The sequence below is a fragment of the Canis lupus genome, chromosome 6 (assembly GCF_003254725.2).
Source record: "Canis lupus dingo isolate Sandy chromosome 6, ASM325472v2, whole genome shotgun sequence".
In the NCBI taxonomy this organism is placed as follows: Eukaryota; Metazoa; Chordata; class Mammalia; order Carnivora; family Canidae; genus Canis; species Canis lupus.
In genome coordinates this window covers 53,966,011-53,985,709 of record NC_064248.1, presented here as the reverse complement: position 1 = coordinate 53,985,709, position 19,699 = coordinate 53,966,011, and the positions used below count along the sequence as shown (strand labels likewise).

General features: G+C 35.7%; 2 protein-coding genes across 37 annotated transcripts in view; one reads left to right on the top strand and one right to left on the bottom strand.

Moving 5' to 3' along the window:
• Positions 1-19,699, bottom strand: part of LOC112640819 (phosphatidylinositol N-acetylglucosaminyltransferase subunit P-like) — a 117,434-nt gene that overhangs the window by 45,510 nt on the left and 52,225 nt on the right. For 4 of the 26 annotated variants that reach the window (XR_007411451.1, XR_007411448.1, XR_007411452.1 and 1 more), the window contains 2 exons: positions 17,452-17,587; positions 12,911-14,728 (listed from right to left, as the gene is read on the bottom strand). The exons of 16 other annotated variants lie outside the window; for them this stretch is intronic. The gene's annotated coding sequence lies outside the window, so the exon portion shown is untranslated. Of the gene's footprint in view, positions 1-2,413; positions 3,248-12,910; positions 14,729-17,451; positions 17,588-19,699 lie in introns of those variants that run through there. 6 more of the 26 variants (XR_007411453.1, XR_003124272.3, XR_007411454.1 and 3 more) reach the window with 2 other exon arrangements.
• Positions 1-19,699, top strand: part of TLCD4 (TLC domain containing 4) — a 103,500-nt gene that overhangs the window by 57,689 nt on the left and 26,112 nt on the right. For all 11 annotated transcript variants that reach the window (XM_025417552.3, XM_025417554.3, XM_025417558.3 and 8 more), the window contains 3 exons: positions 613-702; positions 2,415-2,473; positions 4,701-4,795. In XM_025417552.3, coding sequence (XP_025273337.1) covers positions 613-702; positions 2,415-2,473; positions 4,701-4,795 — 244 coding nt within the window. The remainder of the gene's footprint in view (positions 1-612; positions 703-2,414; positions 2,474-4,700; positions 4,796-19,699) is intronic.

The following is a 19,699-nucleotide window of genomic DNA, read 5'->3' as shown; positions in this document are numbered from 1 at the left end:
AAGAATATAGAATTGGTGAAGGTCAGTAGATTTAGAAATTATTCCTAACTGTTTGGAAGAGGAAACTACTGCTGCAGTGATGTTGTTAGGGTTGGGGCTTGGAGCAGGTTGCAGGGTAGTGGACTTACCAGGTGCTCTCTGTACAAAATTTTGTCAACCTCATCATTAGATAGGCTCTGCTCTCTCTCTCTCTCTCTCTCCCTCCCTCCCCCCCTCCCGCTTTCTCTCTTAGTAGGCTCCACACCCAATGTGGAGCCCATCACAGCGTTTGAACTCATGACCCTGAGATCAAGACCTAGGCTGAAATCAAGAGTCTGATGCCCAACTGACTGAGCTACCCTGGCACTCCTGCTTTGGAATATTTAACCAATAAGTGATTCCACAATTTTCTTGCGGGAAATTGTAGACCTGGGCATCCTTCTTGTTATTAATTCCAAAGTAAAGTCATAGCCCTTGGATTTCTAAATGGCAATTTTATATCATACTCTTAGATGTACTCCATTCCTATATTTAAATGCTTCCAGATTTAACTTCTTCAAAATGTTAAATGTCTCGCTAGAATTACAGTTTCTTGCAAAGAACCTAAAATCTTTATATTTTGTTTCATTTCAGGGTAGTATCTACATGCCATTCTTTGGTGGTTGGGCTTTTTGGCCTGTACCTTTTCTTTTTTGATGAGGCTACAATGGCTGATCCACTCTGGTAAGCTTTCTTTCCAATATAGTCAAATTGATTTCATGTTTTGATATTAATTATTAATAAGAACATCTCTTACTTTAAAATGGAAAACATATTGATGGTGCATGGTTTATTAAAATGCCTGTGTTCAGGCTTATTTCAGCAAGATGCAATAAAAGGATTTTAGAGTTGAACACAAATAATGAGGGCCACTTTGTACGAGTATCACAATTATCCAAAACAGGGAGAATATGATGACCATGTAAACATCTATACTGAGTTAGTAAAACCAATATGTTGTAACCACTGTTTTGAGCAAAAATGAGTTACTATTGAGATAGGATAGTCAATGTGGATAATAATCTACTTAAGACTCAGTCTTGTGTTTAACCCATCATTTGGTATCAAAGGTATAAAAATGAGGATTATAGATGAAGTTGAAGTTAGTACCACGTGAGATTTGAAGTACTAATAATAACTATGTTCAGCAATAATAGGATAATTTCTAAGCTGACTCTTTTTGAAAAATTTAAATGTCATTCCAATGGCAGAGATATTGCAAACTGTATTTCCTGGCATTATATGAGAAGGCTTAGTTTCGCTGTTTGAGAGGTGAGGTATGTTTTGAGAAAGCACTGCATAGGGATGTAGTAGATGAGGGCTCTGGGGGATGTGGGACAATTTAATTTTTGGTTATTTGTTTGCAGCAATATCATTTTAATAAATATGGAATTATGCTCATCAGAATTCAATCAGTATTGATAAATTCTCTTTAGAAAGGTATTTTTCAAAGTGAATCAATTTAGTGAATTTAATTCCATAAGGTTTTCATGTTATCTACCTAAACTGTTTCTAAGTTTTTTCTCCTAATTTTATTGTAGTAAATGATTGTCAACAGAACCAGTTCTTTTGGGAGGTAAATTTTATGACAAAGATTTGATTCAGTGACCAATTCTTGTCCTTATCAGGCTTTTTACTTTTCTTTGATGCTGCAATTTATTCCAGGTTCAATTTTCCTGGGTTATATTTGCAGGTCAAAATTTATAAAGAAGACGGGACTTCTGCTAAACATTTCCATTTGCAGTTTAGCTGTTATCAGTTTAATTTTGTGTTCATTTCACCAGTAGTTCACCTTATAAACCAGATAAAAGGCTAATAGTTCATATTTGTTTCTTGGCGTAAAGACAATTATTAGAGCAAATTGTAGGATCTTGATATGTATAGGTTTTGAAACAGCAGAATTAAACTGTCCTGTTCTGACCATTTCCCAGTTGTGTGATAATAGGCAGATCTCTCCAGTCATCAGTAGAGTGATACTAATCATAGTGTATTGATTGCCTTAAGGTCAGGGGCAGGCTAGATGACTTCTTGAGGTATTTGAGTCTCTGATTTAGAATAACGAATAAAAAAAAAAAAACACCCCAAAATACAAAAATCCAGCATCTGGAAATCTATTTGAATCCTTTCAGAAACAAATCATACGGGAACACATTTATATGGAGTTGTCTTTTGGTAAAACTATTTATATAAAACTTTTAGCTAATATAAGAAATTATGATTATTTGTGTAGTTAGAAGTATATCATAGCTAACATAGGACCTGGTACAAATGACAATTTACCATTCAAGAATCTATAGGAAGCATTTTAATTCTATTTCTCAATTTAAAAAAAACGTAGCTGTCATCTATAACCCACATGCTAAAAAAAGGAAACTCTTTTTTTTAAATATTTATAGGGGTGATTCATCGCTTGTGAAAGTGAATATCTCTATTGCTACAGGCTACCTCATTTCTGGTATGTGATATGTTGGTCACTATTTCTTTTTAAACTACTCATGGAATATAAAAAATACTGAAAGGAATTAAAAGGGAAAAGAGAGAAAATGAATGGGAAAAATCAGAGAGGGTGACAAAGCATGAAAGACTCCTAACTCTGGGATATGAATAAGGGGTAGTAGAAGTTGGGGAGGTGGGCAGGGGGTTGGGGTGACTGGATGATGGGCACTGAGAGGGGCACTTGACGGGATGAGCACTGGGTGTTATACTATGTTTTGGCAAATCGAACTCCAATAAAAAAATATACCAAAAAAAAAAAAAGAAAAAAATTTAAAAAAATAAACTACTCATGGGATTTTGCAAAGAATACATAGTCTGTGCTTTTGGTTTATTTATTTGAGAAGCTGCTTGTGGGACCCATATAGAGGGAAAAAATATCTGCTGTGATGGTAGAACATGAAACATTTTTCTTGTTGGCTCTCGGGTTCTATTTGAAGATAGAGCTATGAGTGGGGTCTCAGGCCAAGATATTTTTTTTACTAGCAATGGTCCATTTTTGGCCTAAAGGGTCTCTCAGGTGGAATGGGTGGAAGCAAATGAAGTTTAAGCATGAAGGTCTTTTTCACTTGCAAGGACACTTGAAATGCGTTCCTATGCTTGTGGTTTTGTATTGTCTGGGGAAAGTTCACAAAGGAAAACTATTTTAGTCATAATCCATTAAGATCATGGACTCTTTCTGCTCCATGTTTCCCTCTGTTATATTTCTCCTCTTGTGAGATGGGATTGGAATAACCTTTTAAACAAGAGACAGAGGGGAAACTAAGTGAGAATGTTTGTTTAGCAAAAAATACCGTCATTGACAAGGATGACACAACATTTATAGTACATCCCATGCCCTGCTTAATGAGTGTTGTCCATTCAGAGAGTAGTCACCACCCAGAAAGTCTTTTATTTTTTTAATATTTTATTTATTTACTCATGAGAGACACACAGAGAGAGGCAGAGACATGAGCAGAGGGAGAAACGGGGAGCCTGCTGCAGGACTCAATCCCAGGACCCCAGGATCACGACCAAAGCCAAAGGCAGACGCTCAACCACTAAGCTAACCAGGTTCCCCCAGAAAGTCTTGTATAAAAGAAACTTGATAAAGTTTTCCTCAAATAATAATCTGAAGCATTTAAAAATAAGAATTATGAACTGAAACCAGCTTTTCTAAACCAAGCTGAATGAAAGTGAATTCTTTTTATTCTGTCTGTGGAAAATATGACAAGGTCATTATCATAGAAATTGGTGACCAAAGAGTGTACAGCCAAAATATGTAGAGGAAAATGTATCTTTGCAGGTCTGTCATGCAGTCAGTTCTAATACTGTTATCTTTTCTTGATTTTCACATTTGTACTATTTGCTTTCTCTTTAAAATTTGTAATCTGAATACTTTTTCTTAAAATATTCACATCTAGTTTTGTATCAGTAATTTTCTTTTTTTTTAGTGTATAAAAGAAGATTCCAATATTATATATTAGCTCCAACCCCATAAATGCTGAATCCTCCCCTGGTTTCCATCTATGATAGCCATTTGCTTCCATGTCTAAATTTCACATTTAACCATTTGGGAAAGAAAATAGTTGTGTTAACATTTTGAGAAGTTTTTGTTTCATTAAACATTCTGTTTTGTTAAGGGAAACTATTTTCTGAATCATGGTGCTTAGATTTAGGATCTTTTAAAGAGAAATTGATGCCTTGACCTCTTTGTATATCTTTTGAATTGGTTTAGGTTTTTTTTTTCTATTTTGAATGAATATTTAATTACATCCTTTGTTAATTTTTAAATATTGTTTGTTGAATTTGTGTCATAAATGAGTTGTCATTTTGTACCTTTTCTGCAGCCATCTTATCTGTCTGAATTGTTATAGTAGCAAACATCAGTAATTTAGGCTTATTTAAAAATTATCTTTTTCAATAACATTTCTGTTTTATGTAACCCTGGAAACAAGTTATTCATTTATACTTTCAACAAATATATTACCTGTGTGGTCAGCACTGTGCTAGATTCCCTGACTTGGGCTTCATCTGGGGGTAGTCACAGTAGAGTTGGGGAAACAGTTGTGTGGAAGTGATACCTTACAATAACATGGGTAATTAGACTAGTGAAGTAGTCTTCTCCTTAAGGAAGAAAGTTAAATACACTTGAAAAATAAAACAGCTTTCTTCCTATGTAATATCTCACTTATTTTTCCTTTTTTCAGATTTGTTGATTCTCATTTTGTATTGGAAAGTGATTGGTGACAAATATTTTATAATTCACCATTGTGCAGCGCTGTATGCATACTACTATGTACTGGTGAGTGCCAGAATTTACAGTAGTCTGACAAGTAGACAAGATTGGGAATGATGACTTAAAGGTGAACAGACATTGAAGCATACAATTTTCAGTTTATAAAGACCAACTCCAGATGCATTCAGGGATCACCCTTGTGATATGTCATCTTTTTATTAACAAAAATAATTACTTGTGTGCTTGTATTAGTATGTCTGTTTGGATTTATAAAATTTAAGGCAGATGACCCTAGTTTCTTAAATTTTCACTTAAACCATTTAGGATTTTGTAGCCTTTGATATCTGCCTGTCTTTCTAGATGCGTTTATGACTAACAGCCAGAGTTAGGAATAGATTCTTATATAACCAGTTACTATAATTCTTTTCTGTTTAATAATTGTATAATTACATGTATATATGTAATTACATTGAAGTAGACTGGAGCATTTGGGAGAGTCTTGCACAGATACTTCATCAGAGTTCTAAGACTGAACTAATAGAGGGTACTACTCAACAGAATGTTTCAGGCAGTAATGCATATTGTTTTATATCTAAAATTATTTTCCTGCATTATACCTTTGTAAATTAGCAAGTTTATATCCCTTGTATGTTTGTTAGGTTTCTCCATAATCAATTATTTTTAAACCTAGATATGCCAACAAGCCCCAAATAGATATTTGGAAATAACAGATACATGTAAAATAGAATAACATAAATTTTATTTTTTTTAGAAAGAGTGTGTGCAAGCGCATGTGTATGCATGGGCACAAGAGAGAGAGCAGGAGCAAGGAGGGCTAGAGAGAGGTGGAGAATCTTAAGTAGGCTCCACACTGAGTGTGGAGCCCGACCTGGGGCTCAGTCTTATAACCCCGAGATCATGACCTGAGCTAAAATCAAGAGTCAGCCACTTTATTAACTAAGCCACCGAGATGCCCCTAGGATAATCTAAATTTTATGTAATAGTTATGGTATACCAACTCCATGTTTTCTACTTTTTAAAACTTAAATATAACCACTGACTTTTTCTTATTTGGTTTTACTAAAGTCCTTATATTATTGGCCTTTCATGACTATATCACCCATTTGAAGTCATAAATCTAAATCATTAACATAAATGTCTTAAAAACTATGCTGGTTTTAATGCTATAAACAAGTGCTTTATGTATATCCAGAAGATATCCTTTATTTTTCTGGACCAATAGGCTATTTTTAGTGGCATTTCCTACTGTTTGTCTTTTTAGATTTTAATAGATTATAAGTAGTTATAAAATATAGATTTTTACCTTTTACAGTTCTTAAATATTTGGTGTCAAGCACTTGTTTCCTAAACACTTGCTTAAAAAACATGAAAGCTGACTAACAAAATACTGATTAAATCTGGGAAGAATGTGTGGGTGCCCATGTAAGTTTAGTATCATACTGCAGTATAGAAATATGTTCTCTGAACATGCGTCACAAATAACCATTGTGCTGTGAAAAGAATATAAGCTGATGAAAGATAACAGGTCACTTAATGTCAACTTGTAAATGTGAATATGATGAGCTGCCGTTCTCTCTCAGCCCTTGAATTACAGGCTTGCCAAAGGGCTGGCTGTGCATGGATTGGCAGATTGAGTGTTTAATTATGTGGGATAAATACTGTTTTCTCTTTGGACTTTTATGCTTTTATAGAAAAAAAATCAAGGTGCATGATGGATTTTTTTGAAAGAAATTAACTTTATTTAGTTGATAAAAAAATTAACTGCTGTATTTTCTAGAGATGATTGCTTTTTTGGTTTCTTCCTATGTTCTGTTGTATGAAATAAATGATATGAGGTAAATTTATCTAATTATAATTATCTAATTAAGTGAATCTATTTAGAGGGAAACAAAAAAAAACCTAGAAAATAATAAATGCTTATAGATGTAGTTAGTGATCCTTTGTCATTTATGGATTCTACATTTCCAGTTCAACTCTAGAAAAATTTTTGTTCCAAGCAGTGAATCCCAGGTCACTTTGTGCAATTTAAGTAAGGCTAACAAAATAATAATAGTAACAACAACTATTATTATTTTACATAAACTTTTATGAATTTCCTCACTTACATGTTGATAATTGGGGTTTGGAAAGCACTTTGACTTGATATGCATACAACTAATTAAGCTATTTGTAGTAACTTCTTTTCTTCAAAAATTTTCTTTTTTTTAAAGTTTATTTAAGTTCTCTCTCCACTTGAACTTACTTACAACCCTGAAATCAAGAGTCACATGCTTTTCCGATTGAGCCAACTAGACACCCCAAAAGACTGTCTGATTGTAACTAAATAAAACTTAAAATGAAAAATAGAGATGAGTTATCTGTAGGTTTTAAATGTATGCTCTATTGAATAGTTGAAAAGTAAGATCCTTTTAAATATAGGTTATTAAATAGGTTATATAACATCTTGATTTTTTTGTACCTCTCTCAGTATATTTAATGGAGTTTGAAAATTCTCTGGTGGAGTAATGTAGAGCTTAAGAAATCTTCTCTCTATATAAGAAGGTGATAATCCTACAGATTTTTTCTTAGTATTTACCTTTCCCTCAGTCAGGATACTCTTTGGTAGCTTTCGTTTTCTTCTGTGTTTCTTGTGAATCACCTCATTCCCCCTATCAAACCACAACTTTTAAATAAGAGTTAGAATACTCTTGGAAAACTTGTAAATTTGAAAAGAAAAGCACTGCTATACATACTTTCCCCAACTCCTCTGCATTATTACACTACCTTGGAACCTAATCATTAAACCACGCAGCTGCAATTTAGGAAGAGAATTTGGTTTCCAAGGTTCTCAGTGAGTTTATGTAAGGGAATTAGGTGCAGTGTGATACCCTGAGGGTGAGAATTTGTTTTTTTGTTTAGTGTTATACTCCAGTGTCCACATTTTAAAAACATTTTTGCAAGCAAGTATGTATGAAGTGGTATTGAAAAATGAAAGACTTGTTATGTCAGATATAATAAAAAGTTGTAATTTACATCAGGAGACAAGAATTAGAAAAATACTGGTTTCCGGTTTAGTCTAAAGAATTGCCACAACAGTGCCATGAAACAAATGCCATGACTCACTAACAGTTTATCATTAACAGTGTTAAACTGTTAAAATGTTTTAAGATGACTTGAATAGTGTTGCCTGTTCTCAGTTAGACATAAATAATGTATTTCCTCCTTTTCTCCTGTTAGGAGAGCCTTAAAGAAAAATTTTAGGTAACTATCATAGCTGTTAGAGCAACATTTCAAAAGATAATAAACTTTCAAAAAATGAATACTTTTGTTGATGAGGTAAGTAATAAAATAGCCATCCAATATAGCTTGCTAAAGCAAGATTGAGTAGTAAGGTCTGTGTGATTTAGATTTTTGTTAGTATTTGTATAGTTATTCAAATCTATAGGCAACCACAGTTTTACAGTTAGTTTATAACTCTTACTACTAATTGAGGGATTAGTCGTGGTAAAAATGTTAAGTGTCTATTTAAAAAACTATGTTCTATGTGTGTGCATATATGTAAAGACCTACATACATATAATATATGAGTTTGGATTTTGGAATTTGTTTTAATTTTTATTAAAATATTAAAACTTTAATATTTGATGTGACCATTTTCCCCCTATTTCATGAACATAACAAAGCTCCTTAAGACCGCCCTTTGTTTTGGTTTAGGTGGAGTTCAAGGCTAGCTCTTCCTTCCTGGCCCTGTGGTTGCTTCTTCATGCTTTCTTATGAGAGCAGAGAATCCCCTCAGATTTGCATAGTTGGATTATTTTAGCAGAACTGTCTCCCTTTCCCTTTCTAACCTGGCTTGGTTTTTGAAGCCTATTTCCTTTCAATACCAGGAAATGAAACAGTTCATATTCTGTGTGACAGTAAAATAGATGTCAGCTGAGAGGCTTGCCATGTCTACCCTAGTCAATATTTGTGTCGGAATAGTCAAATCCATGGACACAGAAAAGAAAAGTTACCAGGGGCTGGGTGGAAGGGGTAAAGTTATTGTTGAATGGGTGAGAGTTTCAGTTTGGGGATATGAAAAGTTTTGGAGACTTAAACACTTAAAAGTGGTTAAAAGGGTAACTTTTACATATATTTTACCACAATAAAGAAAGTTTTTTTTTTGTTTGTTTGTGTTTTAAACAAGCCTATCAAATGACTGAAGGCGAGGAAGGAGAACTAATAATATGCTGGATAATATATTACATTCTTAAAAAGTTTCAGGCTGGAGCAATAGGCTGAAACAAATAGGTGGAACCTAATAGTGATAAATGTTAGGTTTGCATTTAGGTGTGGCAATGTATAAGAAGGGAGGAATGACCCAGAGGTGGTAAATGACCACAACTTCAGTTGTACCAAAAGCATGTCACATCTGCTCAAAAAGAATGCTGCTTTCAAATTTAGACTCTTATTAAGGGAGGCAGAATATCCAATTCAAACAAAAATCACAGATTTCCTGGTTAGACCACACCCAAGCTCATTATCTGATGTCCCTGACCTTGCATATGCCTGGGGTGGGGGTGGGGCTGCCAGAATAACGGAGTGGAGATTAGATTAGGAAACTATCGTCCTGTGACAATTGAAGGACCCAGAGAGGTGAGCCTACAAAGATAAATTGTAGGACATGATGGTTTGGAAATGTCTTTGGGAATGTGAGAGGACTATTAAGTGGAAGAAGAGTAGATTTATTCTGGATTAATTCAGGTATTGGAACTGGGACCTTTGAGGACAGTGAAAGAGAAGTAGGTCAGACTTCTGTTTTACAGAAGAGACACTCAATGAATAGATGATTATAACAGTGACCTTTTAAAAATAGTTCTACCATAAGATATCTTAAATCAGCTAGATATAAAAATAGATATAGCAAGTAAAAACTTTGGGTAGGAGTTTACGCTAAAGTATCTTTGAAGTTTTATTCTAATTCTGAAATTCTGTGATTCAACAGTTTTGTTAAAATGATTTGATTTGGTTCTAATACTGAGAAGTTAGGCAATGGGCAAGTAAGAGTAAGCTAAATTATGTCACCAAGTTCTTAAGTAACCGTGGCAGGAAGGGGTGAAAGCAGCTGGCCTACAAATCCATTTGCTTCTTGGAAGAAAGGGAGGGGAAGAAAGGAGGGAAGATGACTCTAGTTTGATCTTGTCAGCAGGACATTTGGGTAAACAGAGTTCTGACCTATGTTAAGAGGAAGAGACCTTAACTCTGAAATGCCTTTAAGATGGCCCTGGCCAAAGATGACATGGTAATGTGAATGGAGTTGCTGTGAGGCCTGCCTTGGAGAACGTCATATTGGCCGTACAACTTTCTGGGGGTATGGAAAGATCTGTTTTACAAGTGAAACTCTCACTGCTGTATGGGGAACTTTGTGAATGTCACTTAGTAGACTCTTCATTTCTTAGGGACCAGAGCTTCCTGTTCAACACAGGGAGGACCTGGCTTGCTAGCTGCCTTTGACGTCCCCCACCTCTCTCTGTGTCCTCTGAATTATTTGGCTGCTTCTATCTTTGGAACATTTAGTAAAGCTTAATATTAGATAAGATCAGTTTCACATGAGTCTCATTTGGCAATCCAGTTCTGTGTGTTAGCTTAGACCTTTGATTGTCTTGTAAATAAATAACCAAAAGCCTTGAATGATTACAGTTCAGCAACAAATAATTATTAAATATAGGATGGATTTTGTTCCAAAATCTCATTTTAAGATTGATGGTACTCTGAAAAGAGTTTCCATGGAAATGCTCCAGGTCAGTGTAATAACCTATGAAAAAGCACCTCATTATTGCCACGCCGAACACAGTCACATTTTTACACAAGTGTCCAGTTTGAGATGCCCAGAATTTCTCTCTAGCCCTAGTGGTGAGATAGGGTGTCCATCCCACTCCAGGCCATTGATAGTGGCACAGTATTTAAGACCATGCTAACAGGAGTAGATGCATAATAACTTTAGTTATCCTTCTCTCTTATCTACTAAAGCTCTAACCCTAGCCACTTTCAGCTGAAGAAAATGAAATTTCCCATGGTGAGAAAAATCCAGATTTTCATAATCAGTGGCTAAAGGGAGAATTTCTTTTAAGCTCCAGAAGGGATCAGACAAATCCTGTCTTGTTTTCCCTCAGGGAGTCATGTAGAGGCCAAGGCAAGTGTGAGTTGTACTGTAGATAAATGGTAGAGTTGGAATCCCGTTATTGGCCAGAAGTGAGTTGTGAGTTTTGTCATAATTCACTAACAATAAAGTGTCAAAACTTATAATTCATGTATCTAAAAATATTAGAGTAGACTTAAACCTCTCCCATTAATAACATCTACCTCATTTGTATTTCGGTTGGTTTTCTTGAGTAGGGGAGCCGGGGATAAGGTAATGAAGAATTACACATAACCTAAGGCTTATCTAATAGTTACCTATGCCCCTGGAAGTACATGCCACACTTAATGCTGTCATAGGTGCATTGGATTAATCAGGTGGCCAGCCATGAGGTACAGGAGCAGAAAATACAGAAGCAAGATTACTGAAGCATAGTTCTATACCCCTGTGTGGTTTTGAACTAAGGAGCTCTGGGGGTAGGGGATAAGGATATGATAGAACTTGTGGAATTCTGCTAGGTAGCTAAGATTTAAACATAGGAAGCTATCAAAAAAATTCAACCAATACATCAGCTGCTGATAAATCAGTAATGCTTTAGCAATTTAGAGAATGAAAAAATGAATGTGTTAATTTCTATTAATATTTTTGTCTACATATGGATATTTATAAACACAATTCTGAGTTTGTTGAAATATAATGCTTAGTATAATGTCTGATTATACTAAGGTATGATTCTTCAGAGAACAGTTGACAATACTTGATATATATTCTTGAAATGAATATAAGTTTCACTTATAAGATTCTAGGTCTGATTCTTCAGAGATAACAGTTGACAATACTTGATATATATTCTTGAAATGAATATAAGTTGTGCCTAGATTTTCCTATATATATTTATGCTTTTTAAAAATTTCTAAGAAAGCTTTTGAGATAGATGGGACTTAAACTCAATCTCAAAAAAAATATGTTTAGATTGGCAGCAAAAAAGTGGGGAAGGCTTCCTAGGTCAGAAGACATGATGAAAATCACTGAGAAGAGGTCCAATCTTCAGGGGCTGTAGTAAGGGCTCGGTTCTATGAAGAGATCCAATCTTCAGGGGCTGTAGTAAGGGCATAGGATCCATGGGGGACTGGTAGGGGTTGTACATTTGGATGAGTAAGATGGTGTCACCTGATAGAGTGAACATTCCAACTTACCAGCCTTGTTTTTTTCCCCCCAGAATTGCTGTAGGACTAATAGCCAAAAAATAACTTGATACAATTGGCATAGTAGAAAGGTAAAGCTGATAATAATATATAGAAAAAAATACTGCATGGGGGAGGATATGTTGTAGGAGGTTATCAGAGTAGTATAAGTGATAGATTATGAAGAATTTAATTTTGGTGGTTATGGTGGTGGTCATATTAATGAAGAAGAAAAACCTAAAAGCTATTTTGTAATCAATAGACCATGGTGACTAATTTGGATTTCAGAGAATGAAGAGAATGAAAAGGGCAAAATGACCCAGAGCACTAGAGGAGTGTGATACCATGGAAGGAAATGGGAGACACTGGGCAGAAAGGTAACTTAGATGCTATGAAGTTTGTGGCAATAACATAGCTGTTCCAGGGGAAAGGGGCCCATATGCCATTAGAAGTAAGGTTTGTCTTGTGGAGGCAGTGTGATCAAGGTCACAGTCAGGGACCAGAAGGAGGATAATCCTCTATAAGAGGCAAAGGGGAACTTCAGAAGGGTAGAAAGAGAACCACAGAAGTATACATTTGGAAAACAGTGGTTAAGCCCCTTATAGCAACATTGTAAATTAAAAAGCTATGAAAAATAATGTATAAGCAGAGGCCATTTAAAAAAATTAATTAGCCAGGTCATTCATTTTTACTTGAAGATTAGAAAACATTGACAAGCAAAAAGAAAAATGCCCCAATCCCACAACCCAGACATAACTACTTATATCTATTTAATTACCATTTACATATAGGAATGTATTTCTGCTTTTTTCCTATGTACACATGCATAAGTCAAAAATAGCATTCTGTGTATGACTATTACAAAAATGAGATCAAAACTGAAATGTAAAATTTGTTTTACATATTGAAGTTTGCATACAACAAAATAACTGGTAATCTTGTATCAGAAAGCAAGGAACCCATCAAAGACTAATGGGGCTGTGTCAAAAGGACACAGGAACCAACATGAAGGTAGTCCTGTTGGCTGAAAAATGTGGCATTTTGATCATCAATTACAAAAACTACTGTGGCCATTGAAACCCATAGACTCAATGAGTTCTTAATGATGTTAGGAAAAAAAAAGAAGAAAGCAGGGCAGTTCTTGTATGTGGGTGCTATTAGGTAGCAGTTGGGACTGCAGTCCTCTAAAGGCTCAACTGGGTGGAAAGGGGCTCATTCCAGTAGCCCCTTCTTGTGAATTGCTGCTGTCTGCTGGGACCTCAGCATGTTGTTGCCTACAGCGCACATATGTGGCTCCTCCGTGTGCCTTGGGCTTCTCAGGAAGAAACTGCAAGGCTTCTCATGACCTTGCTTTAGAAGACCCATAATGTTACTTCCAATGCATTCTGGTGGTCAAGTGAGCTTCCTAGGGCAGCCTAGATTCGGGGGAAGGAAAATTAGACTCCACCTCTTCCTGTGAGGATCATTGTGCACAAACAAAGAGAGAAGGAATTGGTGGTGGCCATCCTCGGAGACTATCACCCAGTCTTGGTCAATGTGAGAGAATGTTTATTATCTTCATGCTGTGATAGATAAAAGTTTAATGCTCATGCCTCTATTTCAGTGTTGTTAAAGGAGTTATAGTTTCTGTCTCAGTTCCTCTGAAAATTCTTATTTCTGGTTCCATTGCACCTCTTGATACACTTTTTAAGGTGAAGATATTAGCACTTCAATTCTTCCTTCTGTGTCTCTAACCCCTTTTCACTCCTCAATTTCTGTCATTTTACTTGGACTTTTGTATCGCCAATATATTAAACTATTTACCTTTTATTCCATAATCATATTGAGTTTTCCTTTATGTCCAGTTTATCCTACACAGAGAAAATGAATAATGTGTTTATGATGATTCTATTAAAATAGTTCACTGCACAAGCAAGATTACATTTCCTATCTAATTTTTGCTTAGAGTTTCTGGTGCCTCCCTTTCTTCTTGCAACATTTGTCTTTATCATTTAACATTTGACTTCTCTCATATTCTCAAGGATTGCATCCCATGTCTGCAATTGTCTTTTCCCAGCCCTTGGAGCTCTCCATTCGCCACTCCAGTCTGAACAGCTTGCTCTCTAGGTCTGCTTCCCAGTGTCCTGGGCTTCCTGCCATGACTTTCCTGGTGTGGGGTCACTGTTTCCTGGATCCTGTGTCTGTCTTTCTTGGTTCACTCACTTGTTGTGCTGTAGCATAACCTCAAATGATTTCCTAAGGAAGAGCATGAAGGAGGTAAATTCTCTAAGTCTTTTTTAAGTTCCGAAAATGTTTTTATTCTCAGGCCATCTGGTCAGATTGTTATCTCTTTTGGTGGCATGTGGATATATAATCATCTTTAACCAATTCCCTATTGTTATGTGTCTGTTCAGAGTTTCTTGATTATGTATAGATTGAACATCCTTATATTTTTTCATATTTATGCCATTATTTGTGCAATACACAGTTATCTTCAAAGAATAATTCTGTAGAGTGGAAATCTTGGGCAAGTGGCATGTACATTTTTAAGTAGATTGACATGTTCTGCTAAAATTCTCTTTGGAAAGGTTACCCCATGCCTTCAAAAAGATGTATGTGCATGTGTAAATGCTTCTTTTCACCAAGAGATTGGTTAGTTTTTGTTGTTTGTTCTCTTTTTACTTTCTGAAGATGGGCAGTTAATAAGGCTCAGGAACCCTGTGAAAAGGGTAGACCAGAATTTTTTTTAGCAAGTTGGAAATGGTACCTGGAAAGAAGATAGACATGTGCTATCTTTAAATATTTGAAGAATTATCATGTGAAGAAGAGATTTTTGGATTGGCAAGATCAGAAGTAGGGACTGGCAGGTAGAGGTCAGAGAGGGTGCAGTGTAGTTCTGGAACTTTTTTTTTTTTTTTTTAAAGATTTTACTTATTTACTCATGATAGAGAGAGATAGAGAGAGAGGCAGAGACACAGGCAGAGGGAGAAGCAGGCTCCATGCCAGGAGCCCGACGCGGGACTCTATCCCGGGACTCCAGGATCACTCCCTGGGCCAAAGGCAGGTGCCAAACCCCTGAGCCACCCAAGGATCCCCCGTTCTGGAACTTTTGAATAGCAATTCCAAGGTGGAGTAGGCAGCTTTTGGAGATGCTATACTTCTTAACCTGGAGTTGTCCAGGCTGAAGGGCAAATTGAAAGAGCTTTGGTAGATGGGATTACAAAATCTGTGGGTAAAAGAAGGAGGCCACCACATCCTGATGGTGATGAACATAAAGTTGTCATGAACAGAGTGAAGTTTGGGTTGGGTGAAGTATCCTTGTAAGGTAGAAAGTTTGGCATAAGCTATTCTGTAAATAAAGCAGTTCGCCCTAAGAAGTATTTATTTTCCTTTTCAAATTGGATTTTTTTCTGCAACAATTAGTAACATTAGCTATTTTTGAGGAGTGATGTGTTGACATAATTTATTTTTTATACTGAAATAGAATAGTGAGCCCACATTCAGTCCTCACTAATCATGATGGTGATGTGTTATTATTACCTCTTCCTCATCATTTCCAGTTGGGCCATTCATCCCATGAAATCACCCAAGTATCAGTGAGCCAAAGACTAATACATAGACAGGAAGGAATAGGCCCTTTTAGGACTCGTCCTTAAGCTTAATTAATCGTCTTCATAATCATGGTGTGAAAAATTATGAGGTTCAGTTTTACCTTTAAACTACAGATTTTTTTTTTCACTTTTGGAGTGCCTTTTCTGTTTTCATAGTTCTCTTGGTTGCCATTGGTACACATTTCATCTTATTCTTGCATCAGTTCTGTCATAAAGGTGGTATTATGCCCATTTTACAAATGGAGAAACTGAAATTTAGATCAGCTTCACCCAAGGTCACTCAGGAGAGAGGGTTCAAAGCCTGGCCTCCATGCCATGGGCTTGTGATCACTATACTAAGTCTCCCGCCTTCCCAGACTTAACTGTTTAATTATCATAATGAATTTTCCAAAGAGAATAAGGTTTTGAAAGATTCTGACAGTCAGCCAGCCAAGAAATATGGAAATTCTGCCATCAACATTGGGATACAGTGGTGATAATCAAGTAGCATTCTTAGACACTTCCATCTATCATTCCACTGTTCCGTAAAACAGGGATGATGAGGATAGTGCAGCAGCCGCCACGCACTCCTAACAGTAGCTCTATTAAAAAGTATTCATCATATTTGTAGAAATCTGGAAATGGGGTTAGAGAAATTCAGTTAATAACCATAAGGTTATGCAGTTAATAAAGGGCTCATTGATGCCCTCTTCTAGCGAGTTTCCTTCTGGTCCATAGCTGTTATGCAGGTCTCAAATTCTCTTACCTCTATTTTTTTTTAATTAAAGTATAGTTGACATATGGTATCCTATTAGTTTCAGGCTTACATCATCATGATTTTATATTTTTATGTATTACCAAATGATCTACACATTAAGTGTAGTACTATCCATCACCAAACCAAGTTTTTACAATATTATTAACTATACTACCCTTGCTGTACATTATATCTTTATGACTTATTTTATAACTGGAAGTTTGTACATCTTAACTTCCTTCACCCATTTGGCCACCTGCCCTGTCCCTCACCAACAGACTTTTCCATTAGCAACCATTAGTTTAGTTTGTTCTTTGTATCTGTGAGTCTTTCTATTCTGTTTTGCTTGTTCATTTGTTTTGTTTTTTTTAGATTCCACATATAAGTGAAATCATATGGTATTTGTCTTTCTCTGACTGACTTCTTTAACATGGCATAAAACTCTCTAGGTCAAGTCCATCCATGTTCTCATATATGGCAAGATTTCATTCTTTTTTTTTAATGACTAATATTCCATTGTGTGTATATACCATATCTTCTTTACCCATTCATTTATCAGAGAGCACTTAGGTTGCTTCCGTATCTTGGCTGTTAATAATGCTACATAGGGGTGCACATATCTCTCTGAATTGGTGTTCTTATTTTTTTCGGGTAAATACCAAGAAGTAGAATTGCAGGATCATATGGTAGTCCTATGTTTAATTTTTTGAGGAACATCCGTATTGTTTTCCATAGTGGCTACGTCTGTTTACATTCCCACCAACAGTGTATGAAGGTTCCCTTTTCTTCATATCCTTGCAAACACTTACTTTTTTTTTCTTTTTCTTTTTTTTAAGCTTTGACACTAGCCCATCTGATAGAAGTAAGGTGATATTCCCTATCTCTTTTACTTGCCTACCCACTTTTTTCTGTCTTGCTTCACTAATCTAAATGTATCAATTTTTGGAGATTAAATATCAGACTTTTCTTTTTATCATACACATTTATGATGACCTCTAACTCTTTTCTACTGATCTCTTTACAAAATTAACATCTGGATATTTTTCTCCTTTTCTTTTAGAATGGAATACTAATATTCTCATTAGAGTGCTTACCCACTCAGAAATAGGTTTATAGGACTCTTAGGATTCTGGTTTTGGAGGTGATTCTGCTTGTTTCACACTGAGGAGGCAGGTGAGGTTCAACTCAGAAAATATAGGCCAGGCACTGCACTAGGCTTTATGGATAGAACTGTAAATGAGACACAAAGAATATAGATATTTGCAGGGAGTTAAGCACTCTGACAAGCAGAGAGATCTGTTGAGACACTTAACCCTGATGGATATTAAGGAGTCAGGGGAAAATTTTTAGAGGGATACAGCTAGTTTACTTTCATAATGCTGGTGGGATCTGATGGGGGGATTTGTAAATCTTCACTAATTACAATGTCAGAGAAGTAGGGAGATAGTTTCCCTGAGGGCTTAGAGATTCCTAGGTCATCTGTAAGCTAGGGCAATGGTTGTGTACCTTTAGTGAATATTGGAATCATGTAGAGGGCCTGTTAAAACTAGATTGCTTATCTGACCCCCAGGGTTTCTGATTCAGGAGATCTGTCATGGGCCCAAGAATATGCATATCTAGCAAATATCCAGGTGATGCTGATGCTTCTAGGCTAGTGATCACACTTTGAGAACCACTGGGTTAGAAATGAGAGAACTAACCCTTTTCTTTGGGAAGAGGGGAGAGAAATTAGAAGAACAGCTAGGATGCTATGCCCAATTTTTCATAAACTCAAGAGAAAGTCTTTTCAAAGTGTGGAGATACCGCATTTTGTCTAAATTTAGATGAAAGTAACATACAAAATTTATAATTTTTGCTAGTCATTTTTAATATTTAAAGACTATTATAAAGTCAGGTTTTATCTGATGTTAATTTGATATTTTGGTTAATATTACTTTTAATTGTATACCAATTTGAAAGAAGTTAAAAGAAATAATTTTCTAGACTCTAAAAAAAGTCAGTACATTTCATGTTTTTTTTTTTGTATTTTTAAAGTTCAGTAGAGAGAAATATTTAAAATTCTTAAAGTTTGAGAGTAAGACTATTGCTGGAATATTATTTCAATATTTTGCATGACTTTGGGGTATCTGTTTGCAAATATTTTAGAAATCACAAAAATTAAAAATTTTTCAGTATTGGATCTCATCTTTGGAAAAATGATTTACTTGAAAGATACAGTAAGGAATTTAGCATGGCTTTGGCTGACCCTAGGAACATATTAATTCATATTTTATAGTAGTTTGGTCTGTCATACTCTCTAAACATTGGATATAGTTACCTAGAATACCATAGATTTAAAACAATTAAACAAAAGAATAAGATTGTTAGAAAAATAGATTGGAATAAGAGTTGCCTTTACCTGAAAAGAGAAAGGCAATGTTATAAATGAGAGAATTAACTTTAAAAATAAGAGTAGGGCAGCCCTGGTGGCTCAGTGGTTTAGTGCTGCCTTCATCCCAGGGCGTGATCCTGGAGTCTCAGGATCGAGTCCCACGTCGTCGGGCTCCCTGCATGGAGCCTGCTTCTCCCTCTGCTTGTGTCTCTGCCTCTCTCTCTCTCTCTCTCTCTCTCTCTCGTCTCTCATGAATAAATAAATAAAATCTTTAAAAAAAAGATTAAAAAATTAAGAGTAAATGTTTATTACACACATAAATTTATTATAATAGAGGATTTCTCCTAATAAAAAATATTTCTAAGATTTTCATATGTGTGCTTCAAGTAAGAATCTCCCTAAAGTAACTATTTTCCTTGCTTTTTTTCGCCTCCCCAAAAATCATGTTCTACCTGTGCACTATTTTCAAAGCTCTTCTCCCTTGCTCTGCTCACTGCAGAATTTAAGTATGTAGTAGAGGAAAGCAGGACATTTTAGCTTTTTAATTTTACTGGGATGGTCTCCAACTAAACACAATTACTTATTTTCCTGACCTTTTCTTAACTGAAATATTCCAACTACTTCCTTTGGAAACACTTACCTAAACTTCAAACAAATCACCAAAACTAAAAAATAAATCCACAAAACATCAAGGAACTTGGCATATGCAAGGCAATTTGTTTCCTATTATCTTCAAAGTGCTTCTTTGTGCGGCATGAGTTAGGTCAGATATTTACTCTTTTTTTTTTTTTTAATGATTGTATTTATTTATTCATGAGAGACACACACAGAGAGGCAGAGACACAGGCAGAAAGAGAAGCAGGCTCCAAGCAGGGAGCCTGACGTGGGACTCGATCCCAGGACTCCAGGATCACGCCCTGGGCTGAAGGCCGATGCTCAACTGCTGAGCCACCCAGGCATCCCAAGACATT